The sequence below is a fragment of the Mobula hypostoma genome, chromosome 3, assembly GCF_963921235.1.
Source record: "Mobula hypostoma chromosome 3, sMobHyp1.1, whole genome shotgun sequence".
Classification (NCBI taxonomy): Eukaryota; Metazoa; Chordata; class Chondrichthyes; order Myliobatiformes; family Myliobatidae; genus Mobula; species Mobula hypostoma.
Window position 1 is genome coordinate 226674553 of NC_086099.1, and position 21122 is coordinate 226695674.

The 21122-nt window shown below is 44.7% G+C and overlaps 1 protein-coding gene across 1 annotated transcript in view; it reads right to left on the minus strand.

The window, feature by feature from the left end:
• Positions 1-21122, minus strand: part of zgc:63863 (uncharacterized protein LOC393372 homolog) — a 42568-nt gene that overhangs the window by 7103 nt on the left and 14343 nt on the right. Inside the window, exons 4-7 of the mRNA XM_063044665.1 lie at positions 19460-19646; positions 14702-14803; positions 5580-5721; positions 5028-5212 (exon numbers count right to left, since the gene is read on the minus strand). Of these exons, the coding sequence (XP_062900735.1) occupies positions 5028-5212; positions 5580-5721; positions 14702-14803; positions 19460-19646 (616 nt within the window). The remainder of the gene's footprint in view (positions 1-5027; positions 5213-5579; positions 5722-14701; positions 14804-19459; positions 19647-21122) is intronic.

The following is a 21122-nucleotide window of genomic DNA, read 5'->3' on the forward strand; positions in this document are numbered from 1 at the left end:
AGCCACAAAAAACCCGAGAGGAGTGACTCACATCGTCAGCGCACATTTCAATCAATGAACCCTTGTAAAGCTAGCGAAAGAAATGAAAGAGCTGTGGTTACAACCTGATCCAAAGAGCTGGTCATTGACTTCAGGAGGGAGAGCATTACACATACTCCTGTTTGTACCAGCAATCCTGAGGTCAAGGGTGTTGAGAGCTTCAAGTTCTGAGGAGTGAACGATGGAAGTGGAGAGGATGTTTCCTATAGTAGAGGAGTTTTTTTCAGTTATACAAAGAGTAAAAAGGAGGTGAGAGTTGATACTGGACCACTGGAAAATGTTGCTGGTGAGGTAGTAATGGGGGACAAAGAAATGGCAGATGAGCTTAATGGGTACTTCACTGTGGAAAACAATAGCAGTGTGCCAGAGGTCTGTGAGTGCAGGGAGGAGTGATTGTCATTGCTATTACAAAGGAAATAGTGCAGGCAAACTGAAAGGTCTTCAGGTGGATAAGTCACCTGGGCCAGATGGACTACATCCCAGAGCCCTGAGAGAGGTTGCTGAAGAGATAACAGATGCAGTGGTCATGATCTTTCAAGAATCACTTGATTCTGGCTTGGTCCCAGAGGACTGGAAAATTGCAAATGTCATTCTACTCTTTAAGAAGCGAGGAAGGCAAAAGAAAGGAAATTATAAGCCAGGTTAGCCTAACCTCAGTGGTTGGGAAAGTGTTGCAGTCTGTTATTAAGGATGAGGTTTCAGGGCGTTTGGAGACTAATAACAGGTCAAAGTCAGCATGGTTTCTGTAAAGGGAAGTTTTGCCTGACAAATCTAGAGCATAGAACATAAAACATAGAAAACCTACAGCACAATACAGGCCCTTTGGCCCACAAAGCTGTGCCGAACATGTCCTTACCTGAGAAGTACCTGGGCTTTACCCATAGCCCTCTGTTTTTCTAAGCTCCATGTATCCATCCAGGAGTCTCTTAAAAGACCCTATCGTTTCTACCTCCGCCACCACCGCCGGCAGCCCATTCCACGCACTCACCACTCCTGCGTAAAAAAACTTACCCCTGACAACTCCTCTGTACCTACTTCCAAGCACCTTAAAACTATGCCCTTTCATGCTAGCCACTTCAGCCCTGGGAAAAAGCCTCTGACTATCCACATGATCAATGCCTCTCATTATCATGTGCACCTCTATTAGGTCACCTCTCATCATCCGTTACTCCAAGGAGAAAAGGCCGAGTTCACTCAACCTATTCTCATAAGGCATGCTCCCCAACCCAGGCAACATCCTTGTAAATCTCCTCTGCACCCTTTCTATGGTTTCCACAACCTTCCTGTAGTGAGGCGACCAGAATTGAGCACAGTACTCCAAGTGGGGTCTAAACCAGGGTCCTAAATAGCTGACAACATTACCTCTCGGCTCATAAACTCAATCCCACGGTTGATGAAGGCCAATGCACCGTATGCCTTCTTAACTCTTAACTACAGAGTCAACTTGCATCACACATCAAAGTTGCTGGTGAACGCAGCACGCCAGGCAGCATCTCTAGGAAGAGGTACAGTCGACGTTTCAGGCTGAGACCCTTTGTCAGGACTAACTGAAGGAAGAGTTAGTAAGAGATTTGAAAGTGGGAGGGGGAGGGATGGAGCCAAGAGCTGGACAGTTGATTGGCAAAGGGGATATGAGAGGATCATGGGACAGGATGCCCAGGGAGGAGGAAAAGGGGGAGGGGGGAAAACCCAGAGGATGGGCAAGGGGTATAGTCAGAGGGAGAAAAAGGAGAGTGAGAGAAAGAATGTGTGGATATAAATAAATAACGGATGGGGTACGAGGGGGAGGTGGGGAATTAGCCGAAGTTAGAGAAGTCAATGTTCATGCCATCAGGTTGGAGGCTACCCAGATGGAATATAAGGTGTTGTTCCTCCAACCTGAGTGTGGCTTCATCTTTACAGTAGAGGAGGCCGTGGATAGACATATCAGAATGGAAATGGGATGTGGAATTAAGATGTGTGGCCACTGGGAGATCCCTGATCAACAGTGCCACGCACCCCCCTCTTTTGCCTCCCTCCCTGTCCTTTCTGAAAAATCTAAATCTGTCAAGAATTCTTCAAGAAAGTAACAAGTGTGGATAAAGGAGAGGCAGTGAATGTCATTTACTTGGATTTTCAGGTGTTTGATAAGGTGCCACACATGAGACTACTTAACAAGATACAATCCTATGGCTTTACAGGAAAGATACTGAAATGGATAGCAGAATAGCTGAGAGGCAGGTTGCAGAGAGTGGGAATAAAAGGGGCCTTTCCTGGTTGGCTGTCAGTGACAAGTAGTGTTCCTCAGGGGTCAGTATTGGGACTACTACTTTTCACATTGTTTGTCAATGATTTAGATAATGGAATAGATGGCTTTGTGGATGACACGAAGGTAGGTGGAGGGGTGGTGGTGCTGAGGACGTAATGTGATTGCAGCAGGACTTGGACAAATTGGAACAATGGGCTAAAAAGTGGCAGATGGAATACAGTGTTGGAAAATGTATGATAATACATTTTGGTAAAAGGAACAATAGTGCAGACTAATATCTAAATAAGGAGAAGGTTCAAACAGCAGAGATGCAGAGGGACTTAGGAATCATTGTGTAAGACTCCCAGAAGGTTAATTTACAGGTTAAATTTGTGGTAAGGAAGAAAAGTGCAATGTTGGTAAGGGGGAATAGAATATAAAAGCAAGGAGATAATGTTCAGTCTTTATAAGACACTAGTCAGGCTGCACCTCAAGAACTGTCAACAGTTTTGGGACCCATATCTCAGAAAGGATGTGTTGTCATTGGAAAGAATCCAGAGGTGGTTCACAAGAATGATTCTGGGAATGAAGGGGTTAAAATATGAGGACTGTTAGCTAGAATTTAGAAGAATGAAACCTACCGAATGTTGAAAGGACTAGATAGGGTGGATGTGGAGAGGATGTTTCCTATGATGGGGGTATCCAGAACTAGAGAGTACAGTCTCATAATTGAGGGGCAACCTTTAGAACAGAGGTAAGCAGGAATTTTTTAGCCAGAGTAGTCAACCTGTGAAATGCTCTGCCACAGACCGCGGTGTAGGCCAAGTCCGTGCGTACATTTAAGGTGGAAGTTGATAGTTTCCTGATCTGTCAGGCATCAAAGGACATGGCGAGAAGGTGGGTGTATGGGGTTGAGTGGGATCCGGGATCAGCCATGATGGAATGGCGGAGCAGACTCAATGGGCTGAATGGCCTAATTCCACTCCTTTGCCTTATGGTCTGACGGAGACTACAGGATACAGATTTAGAATACAAGGACGTCATTGAGAACAGAGATGAGGTGGAATTACTTTAGCCAGAAAGTGGCAAATCAGTGCATCATCAAAAGTATTGTTATTGCTTTTCACACCTTGTGGCATATCAGCCGGCATTTTTTGCTGTTTTCTTTGCATTTGACTGTTGTTTACAAGGCTGAATTGCTAGCTTGATGCTCAAACCAGCACGGATGGAAAGTGAACAAGGGGCCAGTCAGATTCGAACCTGGGACCATTTGCCTCGAAGTTCAGAGCTCATGTCACTACACCACCAGCCAGAAAGTATAACTGCTTGAAATTGCTCACTCTTCTCTACCTCTGATCCCTCTGAGGATTGGCGTGTGTTCCCTCATCTTATCCTTTCTGAAGTCCTCAATCAGTTCTTTAATCTTACTGACTTTTGCAGTTTGTTGCCTTTTGCACATTGGTTGTGTGTCCATCCTGTTGGCTGCAATCTTTTATTAACTCTATTGTGTTTCTCGGATTTACTGACTACACACGCAAGAAAACCAATCCCAGCATTGTATATGGTGACATACGTGTACTGTGTTAATAAATTTATTTTGAACTTTGACCACAGGAAACTGCAGAGAGATGTGAACACAGTTCAGTGCTTCACGGGAATCAGCCTCTCCTCCATGGACTCAGTCTAAACTTACTGCTGCCTCAGTGCAGCAGCCAACATAATCACAGTCCTGCCGAAGGGTTTCCGCCCAAAACGTCAACTGTACTCTTTCCTAGACATTGCCTGGCCTGCTGAGTTCCTCCAGCATTTTATGTGTCTGGCTCGTACTTCCAGCATCTGCATATTTTCTCTTGTTTGTAATCACAGACCCCACTCATGCCAGACATTCTCTCTTCTCCCCTCACAAACAGTGGAAAATCTGCAGATGCTGCAAACATGAGCAACACACACACACAAAATGCTGAAGGAACTCAGCAGGCCAGGCAGCATCTACGGAAAGAGACGTTTCTACTTGCACTGCACGTCCTCCGTAATTGTAACACTTCATTCTGCAATCTGTTGTTTTCCCTTGTTATACCTCAGCAGACTGTGTAATGATCTGATCAGTATGAATAGTACAGAAGACAAGTTTCTCACTGTATCTTGGTACATGAAACAATAATAAACCAATAGTCTACCTCATTTTAACCTTGCACCTTGTTTGCCTCCACTGCACAGCCATCTGTGGCAATGAATTCCACAGATTCATCTGCCTCTGGCTAAAGAAATTCCTCATCTCTGTTCTAAAGGGACATTCTTCTGCTCTGAGGCGGTGCCCTCTGGTCCCAGACCCCCCTACTACAGGAAACATCCGCTACGCACCCACTCCGTCTAGGCCTTTCAACATTTGACAGGTTTCAATGAGATTCCCCCTCCCCCACATTCTTTAAACTCCAGCGAGTACAGGCCCAGAGCCATCAAACAAACCTCATACATTGACCCTTACAATCACAGGATCATTCTTGTCAACCTCCTCTGGCCTCTCTCCAATGAATGCACATCCTTTCTCAGATAATAGGCCCAAAACTGGTCACACTATTTCAAGTGTGGTCTGACTAAGGACTTATAAAGCCTCAGTTCATCAATAATCCTGCCATAAGCAAGCACTGTTACCCTGCTGAGTAGCCCTAATGTTTTCTGCTTATTCCAAGCGCGGATATTTAGCTGGCCTTGCCGTAGCACTGGAGACACCCAAGGATACTGGTGAAAGGGAAAGCCTTGCCTTTTGTGAAACTGGAGTGCAGCCTGCTTGGCGAGCTCTGCGGGTGGGTAGTGGCAATACAGCTCCTCGGCTTTGATGATCAGCTTCTCGTAAGGAAGGTCGTGAGGTATCTTGGACAGAAGCTGATGGACGCTCGCCATCTCACATTCACACTTGAGAACTTCCTGCTCCCTGTACAGCACAATCTGAAATAAAAATCAGTCTCACAAATGTGCTTTGCACAACACTTAGTTCACATTACCACTGCAGTCCATGCTCACCAAATGGTGCAGGGTTACAACCCCACATGTGGGTGCACTCAGAAAACGATACAAGGACGTAACACTATGCATGAGGACAAGTAAACAGTGCAGGGATGCATCACTGCGTACTATGCTCACAAAATTGTACAGGGTAGCAATACCAATGCGGGCGCTGAGAAAAACGGTGCAAGGATGCAAGTCTACGCATGGGTGCAAGCAAATGGTGATGCATGGCTGCTCATCAATGATGCAGGAATGCAACAGTGCACTTGGGTGCTCAGCAACAGTGTGGGGATACAACACTACCTACCGCTGCCGCAAGGTAGACAGGCATCAGTGGGTGACTTGCCAGGAAGAAGTCGTAGAGCCTGACGGTGTGACGGAACTCGGAGAGAACATGACCATACCAGGTAATCAGCCAGCTCAGGGCAAAGATGGTGCCAACTTCGGCCCTGAATGAGGAGACCCAAGACAGCTTCAGCCACAGAAAGTGAGAAACAACATACACAGAGCTTTCACATCTGTTACAGCTAATGAACCCAATGTTGAAGTCCCTGGGTCGGATTGTCCACAGGATGGAGACCTGACGTCTCAAAACCTAGGGCCAAACCTCACAGCCTGTTCTAGGTTGAAAGTGAGGGCGGGCAGCAGGGAGCAAAAGGGGGGGGGGGCAGGGTAAGACGGGAGGTGGTGGGGGGAAGACGGGGGCGAGCGAGGAAGAGGGGAAGAGAAGGGGACGGGATAGGACAGGAGGAGGAGGAGGAGAGGGGAAGGGGGCAGGCGAGAGGGGCGGAATGGTGGGGAGACACTTTGAAACTGCATCCGAGGAGAACTTGAAATAAGCTCAAAATATTTCAAGTTCAAGTTTAAGTTCAGTGTGTTCAGTTTTATTACTGTTCAACACAAACATAAACACAACCAAACAAAATAAAGTTTCTCCAGGGCTAAGGTGCAAAACATACACAGTACAACATAGTACATAGAGGGTAGCAAGGAAATAGTCACACAAAAAATACATAAAAATTCAGGATTAAGATGGGGTAAAAAGAGCCATAAATCACAAGCTTCCTCCCCCTCCCAACACTTCAGTTCTTGTGGATGGAGACCCAGACACACGTCAGAGGTAGGTTTGTTGTTTTCTTTTAAATATAAACACAGAGAGTGGTGTTTATATGCTACCGGGGTGGTGGCAGAGGCAGACACATTGGAGACATTTTAGAAAGTCTTAGACAGACACATGGATGAAAGAAAAATGGAGGGCTACGTGGAGGGAAGTGTCAGATTGACCTTGGCACAACATTGTGGACAGAAGGGCCTGTACTGTGCTATACTGTTCTCTGTTCTAAAGTGTTGCAGTTACAGAGAAAGTGGAGCAAGCAGACAATAAAGTGAAAAATCACAGGTAGATTGTAAGGTCAATAGTCTATCTTATTGTAAGTAGGGAATTATTTCATAGCCTTCTAACAGAAGTGCGTTCAGGCTTTCATACCTTCTACCTGACAGGAGAGTGGAGAAGTTTCTGTCTATCTATGCCTCTTATCATGTTGTACACCTCAGAATTAGATCACTTGCCTATGTTGTGAAATTTGATGTCTTATGACAGCAGTACATTGCAGTACACAGTTTAAAAAATACTATAAATTACAATAGGCATAATTTAAAAATTAAATTAAATACATTGTGCAAAAAGGGGGAGAAACAATACGTTCATGTAATCATTGTCAATTCAGAAATCAGATGGCAGAGAAGAAGCTGTTCCTGAAATGTTTAGTGTGTGTCTTCAGGCTCCGGTAGCTACTCGTTGCTGGTAGCAATGAGAAGAGGGCACGTCCTGGGTGATGGGGGTCCCTAATGCTGGACGCCCCCTTTTGAAGGTGTCCTCGATGTTGGGGGGGGCTAGTGCTCATGATGGAGCTGGCCGAGTTTACAACTATCTGCAGCTCATCTTAATCCTAGGCAGCAGCCCCTACTTACGAATACTCTCCACAGTATACCTGCAGAAATTCGAGAGTGTCGCTGGTGACACACCAAATTTCATCAAACTCCTAATGAAATATGGCTCCTGTCTTCCCTTTGTTGTAATTATATTAATATTTTGGGCCCAGGATAGATCCTGAGACACATTGACACCCAGGAATTTGAAACCATTCACCCATTCCAATGCTGATCCCCTGATAAGAACTGGCATGTGTTCCCTCAACTTCCCCTTCCTGAAGTCCACAATCAACTCCTGAGTCTTACTAACGCTGAGAGCAAGTTTGTTGCTGCGACTCCACCCAACCTGCTGTCCATCTCAGTGCTGGATTCCTCCTCATCACCACTCGATATTCTGCCACAGTCATGGGTCTAGAGACAATAGAGCAGTGGGCTAAGCAAGCATCCTTAAGGCATGCCAGTGTTGATTGTCAGCGAGGAGCAGGTATTATTTCCAATCTACACTGACTGTGGTCTTCCTGTGCAGAAGGAGGTACAGAGGTTATCAAGCTGTACCAGTCTATGAAGTTACGTCACATCCTCCTTTTCTCCAAAGAGAAGAGCCCCAGCTCGCTCGACCTATCCTCTTAAGACATGTTCTCCAATCTAGGTAGCATCCTGGTAAATCTACTCTGCAAACCCCTCTAAAGCTTCAAACATCCTTCTTACAATGAGGCAACCAGAAATGAACACAATATTCCAAGTAGGGTCTGACCAGGGTTTTATAGAGCTGCAACATTACCTCATGACTGTTGAACTCTTTGTTGCCCCATTTTGCCACTTATGAAGCATGATGGACAACATGATAAGAGCGTTAAAACAAAAATGAGGGGCATGGATAGGGTAGACAGCAAGTCTTTTCCCCAATATAGAGTAGTCCAAAAACAGGGGAGGGTGCTGTATTGCTCTCGGACCCTAAAGCATGTCCTACATGATGCAGTATCAGATTTTCACACCAGAGGCCAACAGTGAGTTAGATATTTGGAGCAGATTCTGGATTAATTAAATAATTCTTTTCATTTCACATCTGTCTCTCATATTTCTGTTTACTAATCACCCTGGAGAACGAACACCAGCAGGCCAAACTATTCTCAAGTAGAGACTGCAACAGCTTAACACTTCAATTTCAAGTTTAGTTTATTGTCATTCAACCATACACACATATGGAAACCACTGTTTTTTAAAATAATACTTTTTGTAAGATTTGTACTTTCTAACAAATTCACGTATTTTTCACAGTCACTGGCAGAAAGTGGTATAGCAGCTAAACTAACGGTTTGTCAACTTTCTCATTGGCTAAGTATTCAATTGTAATTATCTTAAATATGTAGCCTATTAATTCATTCATTCATCAACAGCTTGGTGCATTAGTGGTGGACTAATCGATTTGCAGAGATAGAACTTCACACAGGTTGGGGAGAAGAATTTTAAAAAAGAGCATTTCACGGGGCTCGGCAAATTAGTGGCAGACCAATCGATTCGCAGAGAGAGCTTCGCACAAGTCAGGGAGAAGAGTTTAACAAAGGAGCATTTCGCAGGGCTTAGCACATTAGCGGTGGAATAATCAATTCGCAATTCATTAGCAGGAGCAAATAAAAGTAAAGCAGGGTCAAAGCGGAGCGGCCATTGGTGAGTGGACCAGTGTAGGAGTGGGAACTTGAGGCTTTGGTGAGGAGGCACAGGTAAGTAGCAGGTAAGGCTTTTGTAGTGGTTGAACAAAAAGTCACTAAATTACAGCTAATGAAATAAAGGGATGATGCAGGATCAGGTGATGTGCTGTAGCTGCATGGTGTGGGAGCCGGTGGACCCCATTGTGGTTCCTGGTGACCACATCTGCAGCAAGTGCTGGCTGCTTGAGGAGCTCAGGGTCAGTGTTGATGACCTGGAATCTGAGCTTCAAACACCGTGGCACATCAGGGAGGGGGAGAGTTACCCGGATTCTTGTTTCAGGAGGCAGTCACACCCATTAGATTAGCTGCCTCAAATTCAGTCTGTGGTCAGGGTGTAACTGCGAGCAAGGTGGGAAGTGGGATCCTAGAGACAGTGCTGGAGGAGCCTCAGCCCTTGAGCTTGTCCAAAAGGTCTGAGATTCCTGCTCCCAATGTGGATGAGAATGGGGACTGCAGAAAGGATGAGCAACCTAACTGTGGCACCACAGTTCAGGAAGCCATTCCGGGGGGGTTGGAGGGGTGTTGGAGAAGAAAAATGTAGTGGCAACTGCAGATAATATAGTCAGGGGAATATACAGAGTTCTCTGTCGCGAGGATAGAGTGTCTCAAAGGCTGTGTTGCCTGCTTGGTGCCCAGGTTCACGACATCTTATCTGACCTGCAGAGGAATTTGCAGTGGGAGGAGAAAGATCCAGTTGTCATGGTCCATGTGGGTACCAATGACATAGGTAGAATGAGGAAAGGGATTCTGCTAAGGGAATCTGAGCAGCTAGGGACTAATTAAAAAGCAGAACCAAAAAATTAGTAATCTCTGGATTTCTACCTGAGCCATGTGCAAATTGGCACAAGGTCAAGAAGATCAGAGTGTTAGAAGTGAGGCTTAAGGATTGGTGTGGGAGAAGTGGGTTTGAATTCTTGGGAAACTGGCACCAGTATTGGGGAAAGAGGGAGCTATACCAATGGGACGGGCTCCACCTGAACCCTGATGGGACCTGGATCCCAGCGAATTGCATAACTAGGGCTGTAGATAGGGCTTGAAGCTAAATAGTAGGAGGGTGGGTTCAATAGATTGGAGAAGTATGGATAAAGTAAAAAGAAATGTGTGGATAAAGATAAAGTAAAAGAAAAAAGAGAAACGTAAGAGTGGAGTAAAGAAAAGTCAAGTGCAAACGAGAAAAAGATTACAAGATATTAAAAAGCACAATGAGTGTAAGATCACTTTATCTGAATGCCCGTTGTGTTCAAAACAAGGTCAGTGAACTTGTGGCATAAATCATCGCAAAGGGGTATGATTAAGTGGCCATTACAGATATGTAGTTACAGGGTGGAGAGGATTGGGAATTAAATATCCAAGGATATCAGGTAATATGGAAGGATAGGCAGAAAGGTAAGGAAGGTGGGGTAGCACTCTTAATTAAAGGTAAGACCAGGGTGATAGTGAGAGAAAATAAGATCCAAGGAGCAGAATGTTGAATCCATCGGGGTAGAGATTAGGAATAGTAAAGGGAAAAAATAATCACTGATGGGAGTGTCTATTGGTCACTGAATAATGACATTACAGTGACACAGGCAATAAACAGAAATATAAGGCATGTAAAAATGGAACAGCAGTTATCATGGGGGACAACTTGCATATAGATTGGGTAATCAAGTTGGTCAAGGCAGTCTTGAGGAGGACTTCACAGGAATGCATTCATGATGGCTTTCTTGAACAGCATGTTACTGAACCTACAAGGGAACGTGCTACCTTAGATCTGGTCCTGTGCAATGAGACAGGTAAAATTAGAGATCTTGTAGTTAGGGATCCTCTTGGAAAGAGTGATCACAGTATGACTGAGTTTCTCAAACAAATGGAGGATGCAATAGTTTGATCTAAAATCAGTGTATTATGCCTACAATGGGATGAGGGAGGATTTGGCTAGTGTAGACTGGGAACACAGGCTATATGGGAACATAGTCTCAAGATTCGGCGGAGTAGATTTAGGATGGAGATGAGGAGGAACTGCTTTTCCCAGAGGGTGGTGAATCTGTGGAATTCTCTGCCCAATGAAGCAGTGGAGGTTACCCCAGTAAATATACTTAAGACAAGGTTGGATAGATTTTTGCATAGTAGGTGAATTATGGGTTATGGGGAAAAAGGGAGGTAGGTGGAGATGAGTCCATGGCCAGATCAGCCATGATCTTATTGAATGGCAGAGCAGGCTCGACGGGCCAGATGACCGACTCCTGCTCCTATTTCTGATGTTTTCTTGAGGTAATGTTGAGGGACCAATGAGATCCTCCATTACTGTATGTGCACTCCTGAAACTTGGTGCTCCTAACACTCTCCACAGATGAGCCATGTACTAATATCATGGCAGATGCACCTGAAGAATACGTGCTTAGCCCGCTGCTCTACTCTTTCTACACCCACATCAGTGTGGCTACGTAAAGCTCAAACGCCATCCATCGATTCGCCGATGACATAAACTATTGTCGGCAGGAACTCAGATAGTGACGAGGAGGCAGACAGGAGTGAGACAGATCAACCGGTTGAGTGGTGTCACAACAACATCACACACAACAACGGTAAGGAATTGATTGTGTAATTCAGGAAAGGATGTCAAGCAAACATACACCAGTCCTCATCAAAGGGTCAACAATGGAAAGGGTGAGCAGACTCAAGTTCCTGGGAGTCCAACATCTCTGAAGATCTATCCTGGGCCCAATGTATTGATAAATCATGAAGGCGGCATATCAGCAGCTCCATTTCGTTGGGAGTTAGAGAAGATTTGGTATGTCGGTCACCAAAGATTCTCACATATTTCTATAGATGTACCATGGAGAGCATTCTAACTGATTGCATCACCGTCTGGTATGGAGGGGCCACTGCACAGGATTGGGATAAGCTGTAAAGTTGTAACTCAGCCAGTTCCATTATGGACACTAGCCTCCACAGCATCAAGGACACTTTCAAACAGCGATGCCTCAAAAAGGCAGCATCAATCCTTAAGGACCCCCTCAACCCAGGATATTCCCCCTTCTCATTGCTAACATCAGGGAAAAGGTACAGGAGCCTGAGACTCACACTCAGGATTTTTGGAACAGCTTCTTCCCCTTCACCATCAGATTTCTGAATGGACAACGAACCCACATACACTACCTCACTATCCTTTGCTATCTTCTTGCACTTGTTACTTATCTTTTAATAATTATTTCTTATTGTAATTTATCGTATATTTTATATATGGCACTGTACAGCTGCTGCAAAACAAATTTCACAAATATATCAGTGATAATAAACCTGATTCTGACAGTAGTCACTGTGAGTCCCTCTGTACCCACACACAGCACCTCTCCTGATGAACAGCACATCTCAGAGATCTTGGCACATCGTTTATCTATTTATTTATTTACCGATACAGGGGATCGGGCCCTTCTGGCCCAACAGTCACAGCACCCAGCAACCCATCGATTTAAGAAGAAGAAGAAAGCCCTTAATTCCCAGTGGAGTCATCAGGATGCTGTCATGACGGTGTTTTTTTTTAGCAGGCTTTCTTATTTTTACGAAGCCGAGTTGCTAGCTCGACGCTCAACCCAGCACGGATGGAAAGCGTGCAAGGGAGCCGCCTGGATTTGAACTCAGGAGCCTTTGCTCCGAAGTCCGGCGCTGATGCCACTACACCACCAGCCGGCCCATTTAATTAACCCTAGCCTAAACACGGTAATTTACAATGACGAATTAACCTACTAAACGGTATGTCTTTGGACCGAGGGAGGAAACTGGTGCGGTGGAGTAAACCCACACGCTCATGGGAAGGACGTACAAACTTCTTAAGATGGCGTCAGAGTTGAACTCTGATGCCCCAGCTGTAACAGCATCACGCTAACCGCTACATTAACGTGGCACTCCCAGGCTGAGGCTCCACCACAGCGCTGAGGAGGAACTTCACTATCGAAGGAGATGTCTCTCAGACAAGATGTTAAACCAGAATCCCATTGTAGAACAGCACAGCACAAGAACAGACCCTTTGGCTCAATGTCTGTGCTGAATACAATGCAAAATTAAACTAAAACCTTCTGCCTGCACGTGGTCCATATCCCTCCATTCCCTGCATATTCATGTGCCAACAGCATCATCATGTGCCATGTCGTATGATGTGGGCGATCATGGTCATGACCATGATTGTCCTTGGCAAATTTTTCTATAGAAGTGGTTTGTCATTGCCTTCTTCCACCCCCACGATCCCATGACGCTGATCGGGAAAAGGGCTAAGCAGGTGCTACACCTTGTCCAAGGGTGACCTGTAGGCTAGCAGAGTGAAGGAGCGCCTTCCACCTCCTTGGTAGAAATGTATTTCCACCCCACCACACCCAACTAAATGCCTATCACACCTAAATAAACAACTACCTAAATTTATCTATCATAAATGCTGGATCTCAGCCTGAAACGTCGACTGTTTATTCCCCTCCATGGATGCTGCCTGACCTGCCAAGTTCCTCCAGCATTCTGTGTGTGTGTTGCTCTGGATTTCCAGCATCGGCAGGATCTCGTGTTCACTATTGTATCTGCTTCCACAATATCCCCGGCAGCTTGTTCTAGACACCCACTACTCTGTGTAAAGAAAACACTTGCCTCATAAATCTCCTTTAATATTTCCCTCTCATACCTTAACCACATGCTGAACTGTATTTAACACTTCTACCCTGAGTGCGTAACCTTCTCCCCGAGCTCATATACAAACTCGGCTTACCAGCTAGCTCCACTAACAGCCACAAGACCCTGCAGTGAGAAGGCTTCAAAACAATATATGTCCAGGGTCTGTATGATTTGGGTTCATCCAAATAGGAACATTGCGCTGTTCAGATTTAAAAAATCTTGATTTGAGCAAATGTATTTTAAATGCTTCCATACTGAATTGTCCATTAGCCAGAAATAATAGACTCTGCATCACATAAAATTATAAAGGAAATGTATTTACAAATTTCAGCTCATCAGTCAATAAGAAAAGAAAAAGAAAATGAAAGGGCTTATCACAGCTAAACCAGTCCGATGTGCACAAGACTGTTGGAGCTCATACTGAAGTTGTCCTTTACTCGCGCGCTGGACCCACGGTCTGCACGGAAGCACACACATTCTGAACTTCCCTTAAAGTCCAACTTGAACAAACTGACTCTCTCTCAGGAGTACTGGCCCTTCCCCCCGGGAGCCATTCATCTGCACAAAACACTCCATGCAATGGGGACACTCTGCAGCATGTTCCCTTGTGTCGCACTCCACAGCTCCCGCCAAAAGATCACAAACCTCACCAGTGTCTACCACAAATCTCTCTGCTCAGCTCTCTGGAACCTTCTGCCAATTCCACCATCCTGCATGGCTGTCACAACATTCCGAAGTTGAACATCAGAGTCCCTCATCTTTAGCTGAAACCAAAACATTCTACCAGCATGACAAACTGTTTTGACAGAAAACTACTAAATGAAGTACCCCACAGCATTAGCAGTAGAAATCTTAACCAGGACATTAAAACTGTCTACCCCATCAACGCTGCTCCTAATTATATAATCTTCTGTCAGGTCTCCCCTCAGCTTCCCACGCTCCAGAGTAAACAAGTTTGTCTAACGTCTTGAGAAACACACACAAAATGCTGGAGGAACTCAGCAGGTCAGGCACTATCTATGGAGGGGAATAAACTGCAGTCTGGAAAAGGGAGCAGAAGCCAGAATAAGAAGGTGGGGGAAGGAGGGGAAGGAGAGGAATGGAGTACAAGCTGGCAGGTGATAGGTGAGAGATACAATTCCAGGCTTACCTCTGCATGAAGTTGTGGAGATCTGGCTTCACCTGCTCCAGAATTGGCATTAGATAATTTAAGATATGTTTAGTGCTGTCCATTGTAGGATCCATGAAATCCCTGAAAAGCACAAAGAAAAGAGTTATTGTTCAACCTCACTTGACATCACGTTGGTCCCTGTACCCTCCAGTGCATCCGTCACAGCGACTGACATTTTCTATTTTATTCAGCGACACAGCGTGGAATAGGCCATTCGAGTCATGCCACCCAGCAACCACCAATTAAACCCCAACCTAATCATGGCACAATTTACAATGACCGGTTGAGTGGGACTACCACCAGAGGTCATGGCTTAAGGGTGAAAGGTGGGAGGCTTAAGGGGAACACGAGTGGAAACTTCTTCACTCAGAGGGTCATGAGAGTGTGGAATGAGCTGCCAGCACAAGTGGTGCATGCGAGCTCAATTTCAAAGCTTAAGAGAAGTTTGGATAAGTACATGGATAGTAGGGATTTGGATGGCTATGATCCTGGTGCAGGTCATTAGGAGTAGGTAGTTTAAATGCTTTTGGCATACACTAGATGGGCCAAAGGGCCTGTTTCTGCACCGAACTTCTCTGGGACTATGACCAAATGATCTACTAAGCGGTCCGTCTTTGGAGCACATGAAGAAAACCAACGTGCGCATGGGGAGAACATGCAAACTCCTTACTGAGGATGCCAGAATTGAACTCTGAACTCCAACACCCTGAGGTGTTCCGCTTACCTCCCCAACAGTCATGGAAAAAACGTACAAACTCCTTACAGACAGCAATGGGAATTGGACCCAGGTCACTGGTGCTATGAGGTGTTGCATCAACTGCTACAATATCTGTGTAGCATTACCGAGTGAGGCGAGGAAAGAGGTTTATTTGGGGTGAGGAACGAGACTCAGCAGTGGCCAAGTCATACTCGATGTCAATAAATCTATGTACTAGCTGCCTGGTCAGTGGAGAAGCTCCACAAGTCACTGCAGAGTCTTCATCGCCACCACAACACCAGCAAGAGGCAAGACCCCAGGCAGATTTAAATGCAATGCTTAAAAAAGGAAGAGAATAAACACTTGAAAGAGAGCGATAACCGTCTGTAGGAGGTACTCTGGCAACCTCAGCAAGGCCCCTTTGACAGTGCTCACCAAACCCACCAACATCTACCAACTGGAGGGACAAGGCTAGCAGAGATATGGGGAACACCAGTCCCTGGAAGTTTCCCTGCAAGCCATATACCATTCTGACTTAGCAATCCATTGTTGTTCCTTCACCGTCACTGGAATTTCCTCCCTAACAGCACTGCTGGTAAACAGGTACGATATATAGTGGCCAACAGAAAATACTGGAGGAACTCAGCAGGTCAAGCAGCATCTATGGAGAGGAATAAACAATCAACGTTTTGGGCCGAAACCTTCAGCAGGACTGGAAAGGAAGGGGGAAGAATCCAACATAAGAAGGTTGGAGGGGGGTGGGAAAGAGAGGAAGGATTACAAGTTGGTAGCTGAGAGGTAAAACCAGCTAAGGGGGGAGTTGGGTGGGTAGGGAAAAGAGGGATGAATTAAGAAGTTAGGAGAAGATAAGTGGAAGAGTTAAAGGGTTGAAGGAACAGAAATCTGATAGGAGAGGAGAGTGGATCATGGAAAAAAGGGAAGGAGGAAGAGCACCAGAGGGAGGTGTCAGACAGGTGAGGAGAAAAGAAGGGGTAAGAGGAACCAGAATGGAGAATGGAAAGAAAAGGGAGTGGTGGGAGAAATTACAGAAGTTAGAGAAATTGATGTTCATGCTGCAAGGGTGAGGCTAGCCAGATGGAAGAGGAGGCTCCTCCAACCTGACAATGGCCTTATCGTGGCAGTAGAGGAGGCCATGGACAGAGATGCTGGATTGGGAGTGAGAAGTAGAATTACAATGAGTGGCCACCAGCAAAGCCCACCTTTTGTGGTAAGTAGAGCGAAGGTACTCAATGAAGTGGTCACACAATCTACGTCAGGTCTCATTGATTTAGAGGAGACCTCACCAGGAGGACCAGATACAACAGACAACCCTGACGGATAGTGAAACTTTTTTCATAGACTCTTCATCCCATTTAGACTACACTGGGCTGGTTTTCTGCCTATTCCCATCAACCAGCTCCAGGACCATAGCCCTCAATACACCTCCCATCCAAGTATCTACACAAATTTCTCTTAAATGTTGCATTCAAACCTTCATCTACCACCTCCACAGGAAACCCACACTCAGAGTGAAGTAGTTATCAGAGTGTGGGTTCGTGTGTCTGTTTATTCCAGTACATCACAGATACTTTTACTCCAAGCCTCCAGCCTCAACTTTCAGCCACCAGGAGTCCACCTGAATCTTATCCAGCTACATTACTGAATGGGAATCAGACTAGAATGGCAGAGGTCAGTCTAGGACCAATCCTGTTTCGTATCTATTCCACTCCTAACCAAGTCAAACAAAGCATCCGAGTGCCACAACTCTTGGGAGTCACAAGTCTGCAGAAAGATTGGGGGGAATGGGCAAAGAAGAGGCAGATGGAATATAACATAGGTAAGTGCATGATCATGCACTTTGGCAGCAAGAATAAAGGTGTAGACTATTTTTTAAAACGAGGAGAAAATTCCTAAATCAGAGGTGCAGAGGGACTTGGGAGTCCTTGTGTAGGATTCCCTAAAGGTTAACTTGCAGGTTGACTCAGTATTAGCATTCATTAAGAGAGGACTAAATACAAGAGCAAGAATGTAATGCTGAGGCTTTATAAGGCATTGGTCAGACCACGTGTGGAGTATTGTGAGCAGCTTTGGACCCTAAGAAAAGATGTACTAGCATTGGAAAGAGTCCAGGAGGTTCACAAGAACAATCCCAGGAATAAAGAGTTATCATATGAGGAGCATTTAATTGCTCTGGGCCTGTACTCATTGGGAGTTTAGAAGATTGAGGGGTGTTCTCATTGAAACCTATCCAATATTGAAAGGTCTGGATGATATTCCCTATAGTGGGGGAGTTGAGGATCAGAGGGCACAGCCTCAGAATTGAGGGAAGTCCACTTAGAACAGGAAGAAGAAAAAAAATGTTTAACCACTGGGCAGTAAATCTGTGGAATTCATTGCCATAGACGGTTGTAGAGGCCAAGTCATTAGGTATATGTAAAGCAGAGGTTGATAGGTTCTTGATTAGTCAGGGTGTCAAAAGTTATGGGCAGAAGGCAAAGAGTGGATTGAGAGGGATAATAAATTAGCCATGATGGAATGGCAGAGCAGACTCAATGGGTCGAATGGCCTCATCTCAGTTCTAAATGATCATCCCCCAATTCTGAGGCTGTGCTCACTGGTCCTAAACTCCCCCACTATAGGAAACATGCTCTCCATATCTACTCTATCAATTTTCTAAACTCCAGCAAGTACAGACTCAGAGACATCAAATGTTCCTCCTTTCATTCCCAGAATTATTCTCATGAACCTCCTCTGCATCCTCTCTTGTGCCAACACATCTTTTCTTAGATAACTGGCTAATACGAGGAGGCATCATTTTAAGGTGTTTGGAGGAAAGTAATGCAGTGATGTCAGAGGTAGTATTTTTTTTAAAAAACGTAGAATGGTGTGTGTCTGTGTAATGCACTGCCAGAGGTACTCAAAGTAGCAGATACATTAGGGACATGATAGGCACATAAATGATAGAAAAATGGAACTTTATGTAGGAGGGAAGGATTACATTGATCTTGGAGTAGGTTAAAAGGTAAAACCCAACATGGAGATGTGTATTTGTATTTGTATTTCTACTTGAATATTTGTTCTATTATTCAAGAAGGGAGCCAAGGATAATCTTGGAAACTATAGGCTGCAGAATCTCATGTCAGTGGTAGGGAAGTTACTGGGACCATCCTTAGGGATAGGATTTAAGAGCATTTGGAATAACCAGCAGAGCTTTGCGTGGAGTAAGTCGTATCTTTCAAACTTGACTGAGTTTTTTGACGAGGTAATGAGGGGGAATGATGAAGGAAAAGTTGTGGATGTTGTCTACATAGATTTTAATAAGGCATTATTACTGTACTGGTCTATGTTGTATATAACATTTGGGCCGAAAGGTCTGTTCCTGTACAGGTCTATGTGTAAATAACATTTCTGGCAAAAGGCCTGTTCCTGTACTGTACTGGTCTATGCTGTATGTAGCGATTGGGCCCAAAGTTCTATCCCTGTACTGTACTGGTCTATGTTGTATGTAGCGATTGGGCCCAAAGTTCTATCCCTGTACTGTACTGGTCTATGTTGTATGTAGCGATTGGGCCCAAAGTTCTATCCCTGTACTGTACTGGTCTATGTTGTATGTAGCGATTGGGCCCAAAGTTCTATCCCTGTACTGTACTGGTCTATGCTGTATGTAGCGATTGGGCCCAAAGTTCTATCCCTGTACTGTACTGGTCTATGCTGTATGTAGCGATTGGGCCCAAAGTTCTATCCCTGTACTGTACTGGTCTATGTTGTATGTAGTGACTGGGCCCAAAGTTCCCTGTACTGTACTGGTCTATGTATATTTAACATTTGGGCTGAAAGGACTGTTCCTGAGCTGTACTGGTCTATGTTGTATGTAGCGATTCAGCCGAAGGGCCAGTACAATGCTGTACTATTCTACTTTCCATATTCTGAGGACAGAGCGATCACACAGCTAGGCACATTCTATGTTCTATCAGCAAGTGTCCAGAGCCCGAGACCAGTGATGGCAAATGCATGTGGCAGCTACAGGGATGTCTGTTCACCTGAGATGATGAGAAGACAGGATCTCCATGAGTGCGATGGCCATCCTCTCCCCAACCACCAGAAGGAAGGTCACGACGATATCGTGGTAGCCCTGGTAATAGTGAAGCTGTTTGTTCCTTTGCAACACATACAGGATGACATTAATCAGCTGTTCTTGTAGGACTGCTCGTTGATCAGCCCGCATCCCTGAGAGTAACAAGGTAACAAGTAGTTAACAAATGAAAATGCAGTAGAGGACATACAGACACACACCACATTCACATAAACACCCTGCTTCAATGAGGTCCTAAACAGAAGTGCCAGAATATATGAAAGGAAAAAACATTATTTGCTGTTTGGTCCCACTATAAATTATCAAATGCTATTGCATCAATTCAAATACAGAAGATGTTGGTACCAATTGGGTGTTTATGTAATGAACCAGAAGGTGTTTAGGGAGCTTAAGGTAAAAGAACCCTTAGCAGACAATGATCACAATATATGAGTTCAACTTGAAGTTTGATAAAGGGAGAGTCAAGTCTGATGTGGCAGTATTTCAGAGGTGTAAAGGAAATTACAATGGTATGAGAGAGGAGTTGGTCAAAGTAAATTGGAAGGAGATGTTGGCAGGGATGACAGCAGAGCAGCAATGACATGAGTTTCTGGGAAAAATAGATGCATTCCAAAAATAGTCAAATGGCAAATAGTACAACCGTGGCTGACAAGGGAAGTCAAAGCTAATGTAAAAACAAAAGAGGGCACACAAAAAAAGCAAAATTAGCAAGAAGACAGAGGATTGGGAAGCTTTTAAAAACTTAGAGACCAACTAAAAGAATCATTAGGATGGAAAAGATGAAATACAAAAGCAAGCTAGCAAACAATATTGAAGTGGATAGTAAAAGCTTTTTCAAGTATGTAAAAAATAACAGAGAGATGAGAGTGGGTGTAGGACCACTAGAAAATGAGACCAGAGAAATAACAACAGGGTTGTTAACAATCGAGATGGCAGGTGAACTAATTAAGTATTTTGCATCAGTCTTCACTGTGGAAGACACTAGCAGTGTACCAGATGTTGAAGGGTGTGAGGGAAGAGAAGCAGGTTTAGTTACTATTGAGAAAGGGTGCTCAAAAAGCTGAAAGACCTAAGGGTATGTAAGTCACCCAGACCAGATGAACTGCACCCTAAGGTTCTGAAAGACGTAGCAGTAGAGATTGTGGAGACATTTGTAATGATCTTTCAAAAAAAATCACTGGACTCTGGCATGGTGCCACAGGACTGGAAAACTGAAAATGTCACTCTACTCTTTAAGACAAGAGGAAGGCAGCAGAAAGGAAATTATAGACCAGTTAGCCAGACCTCGGTGGTTGGGAAGATGTTGGAGTCAATTGTTAAGGATGAGGTTATGGAGTACTTGGTGACACAGGACAAGATAAGACAAAGTCAGCATGATTTCCTTAAGGGAAGATCTTGCCTGACGATCATGCTGGAATTCTTCAAGGAGATTATCAGTAGGATAGATAAAAGGATGCAGTGAATGTTGCATATTTGGACTTTTGACACGATGCCACACATGAGGCTGCTTACCAAGTTAAGAGCCATAGTATTACAGGAAAGTTACTAGCATGATTAGAGCTTGGCAGCAAGTGGAAATAAAAGGATCCTTTTCAGAGACTGCCAGAGAC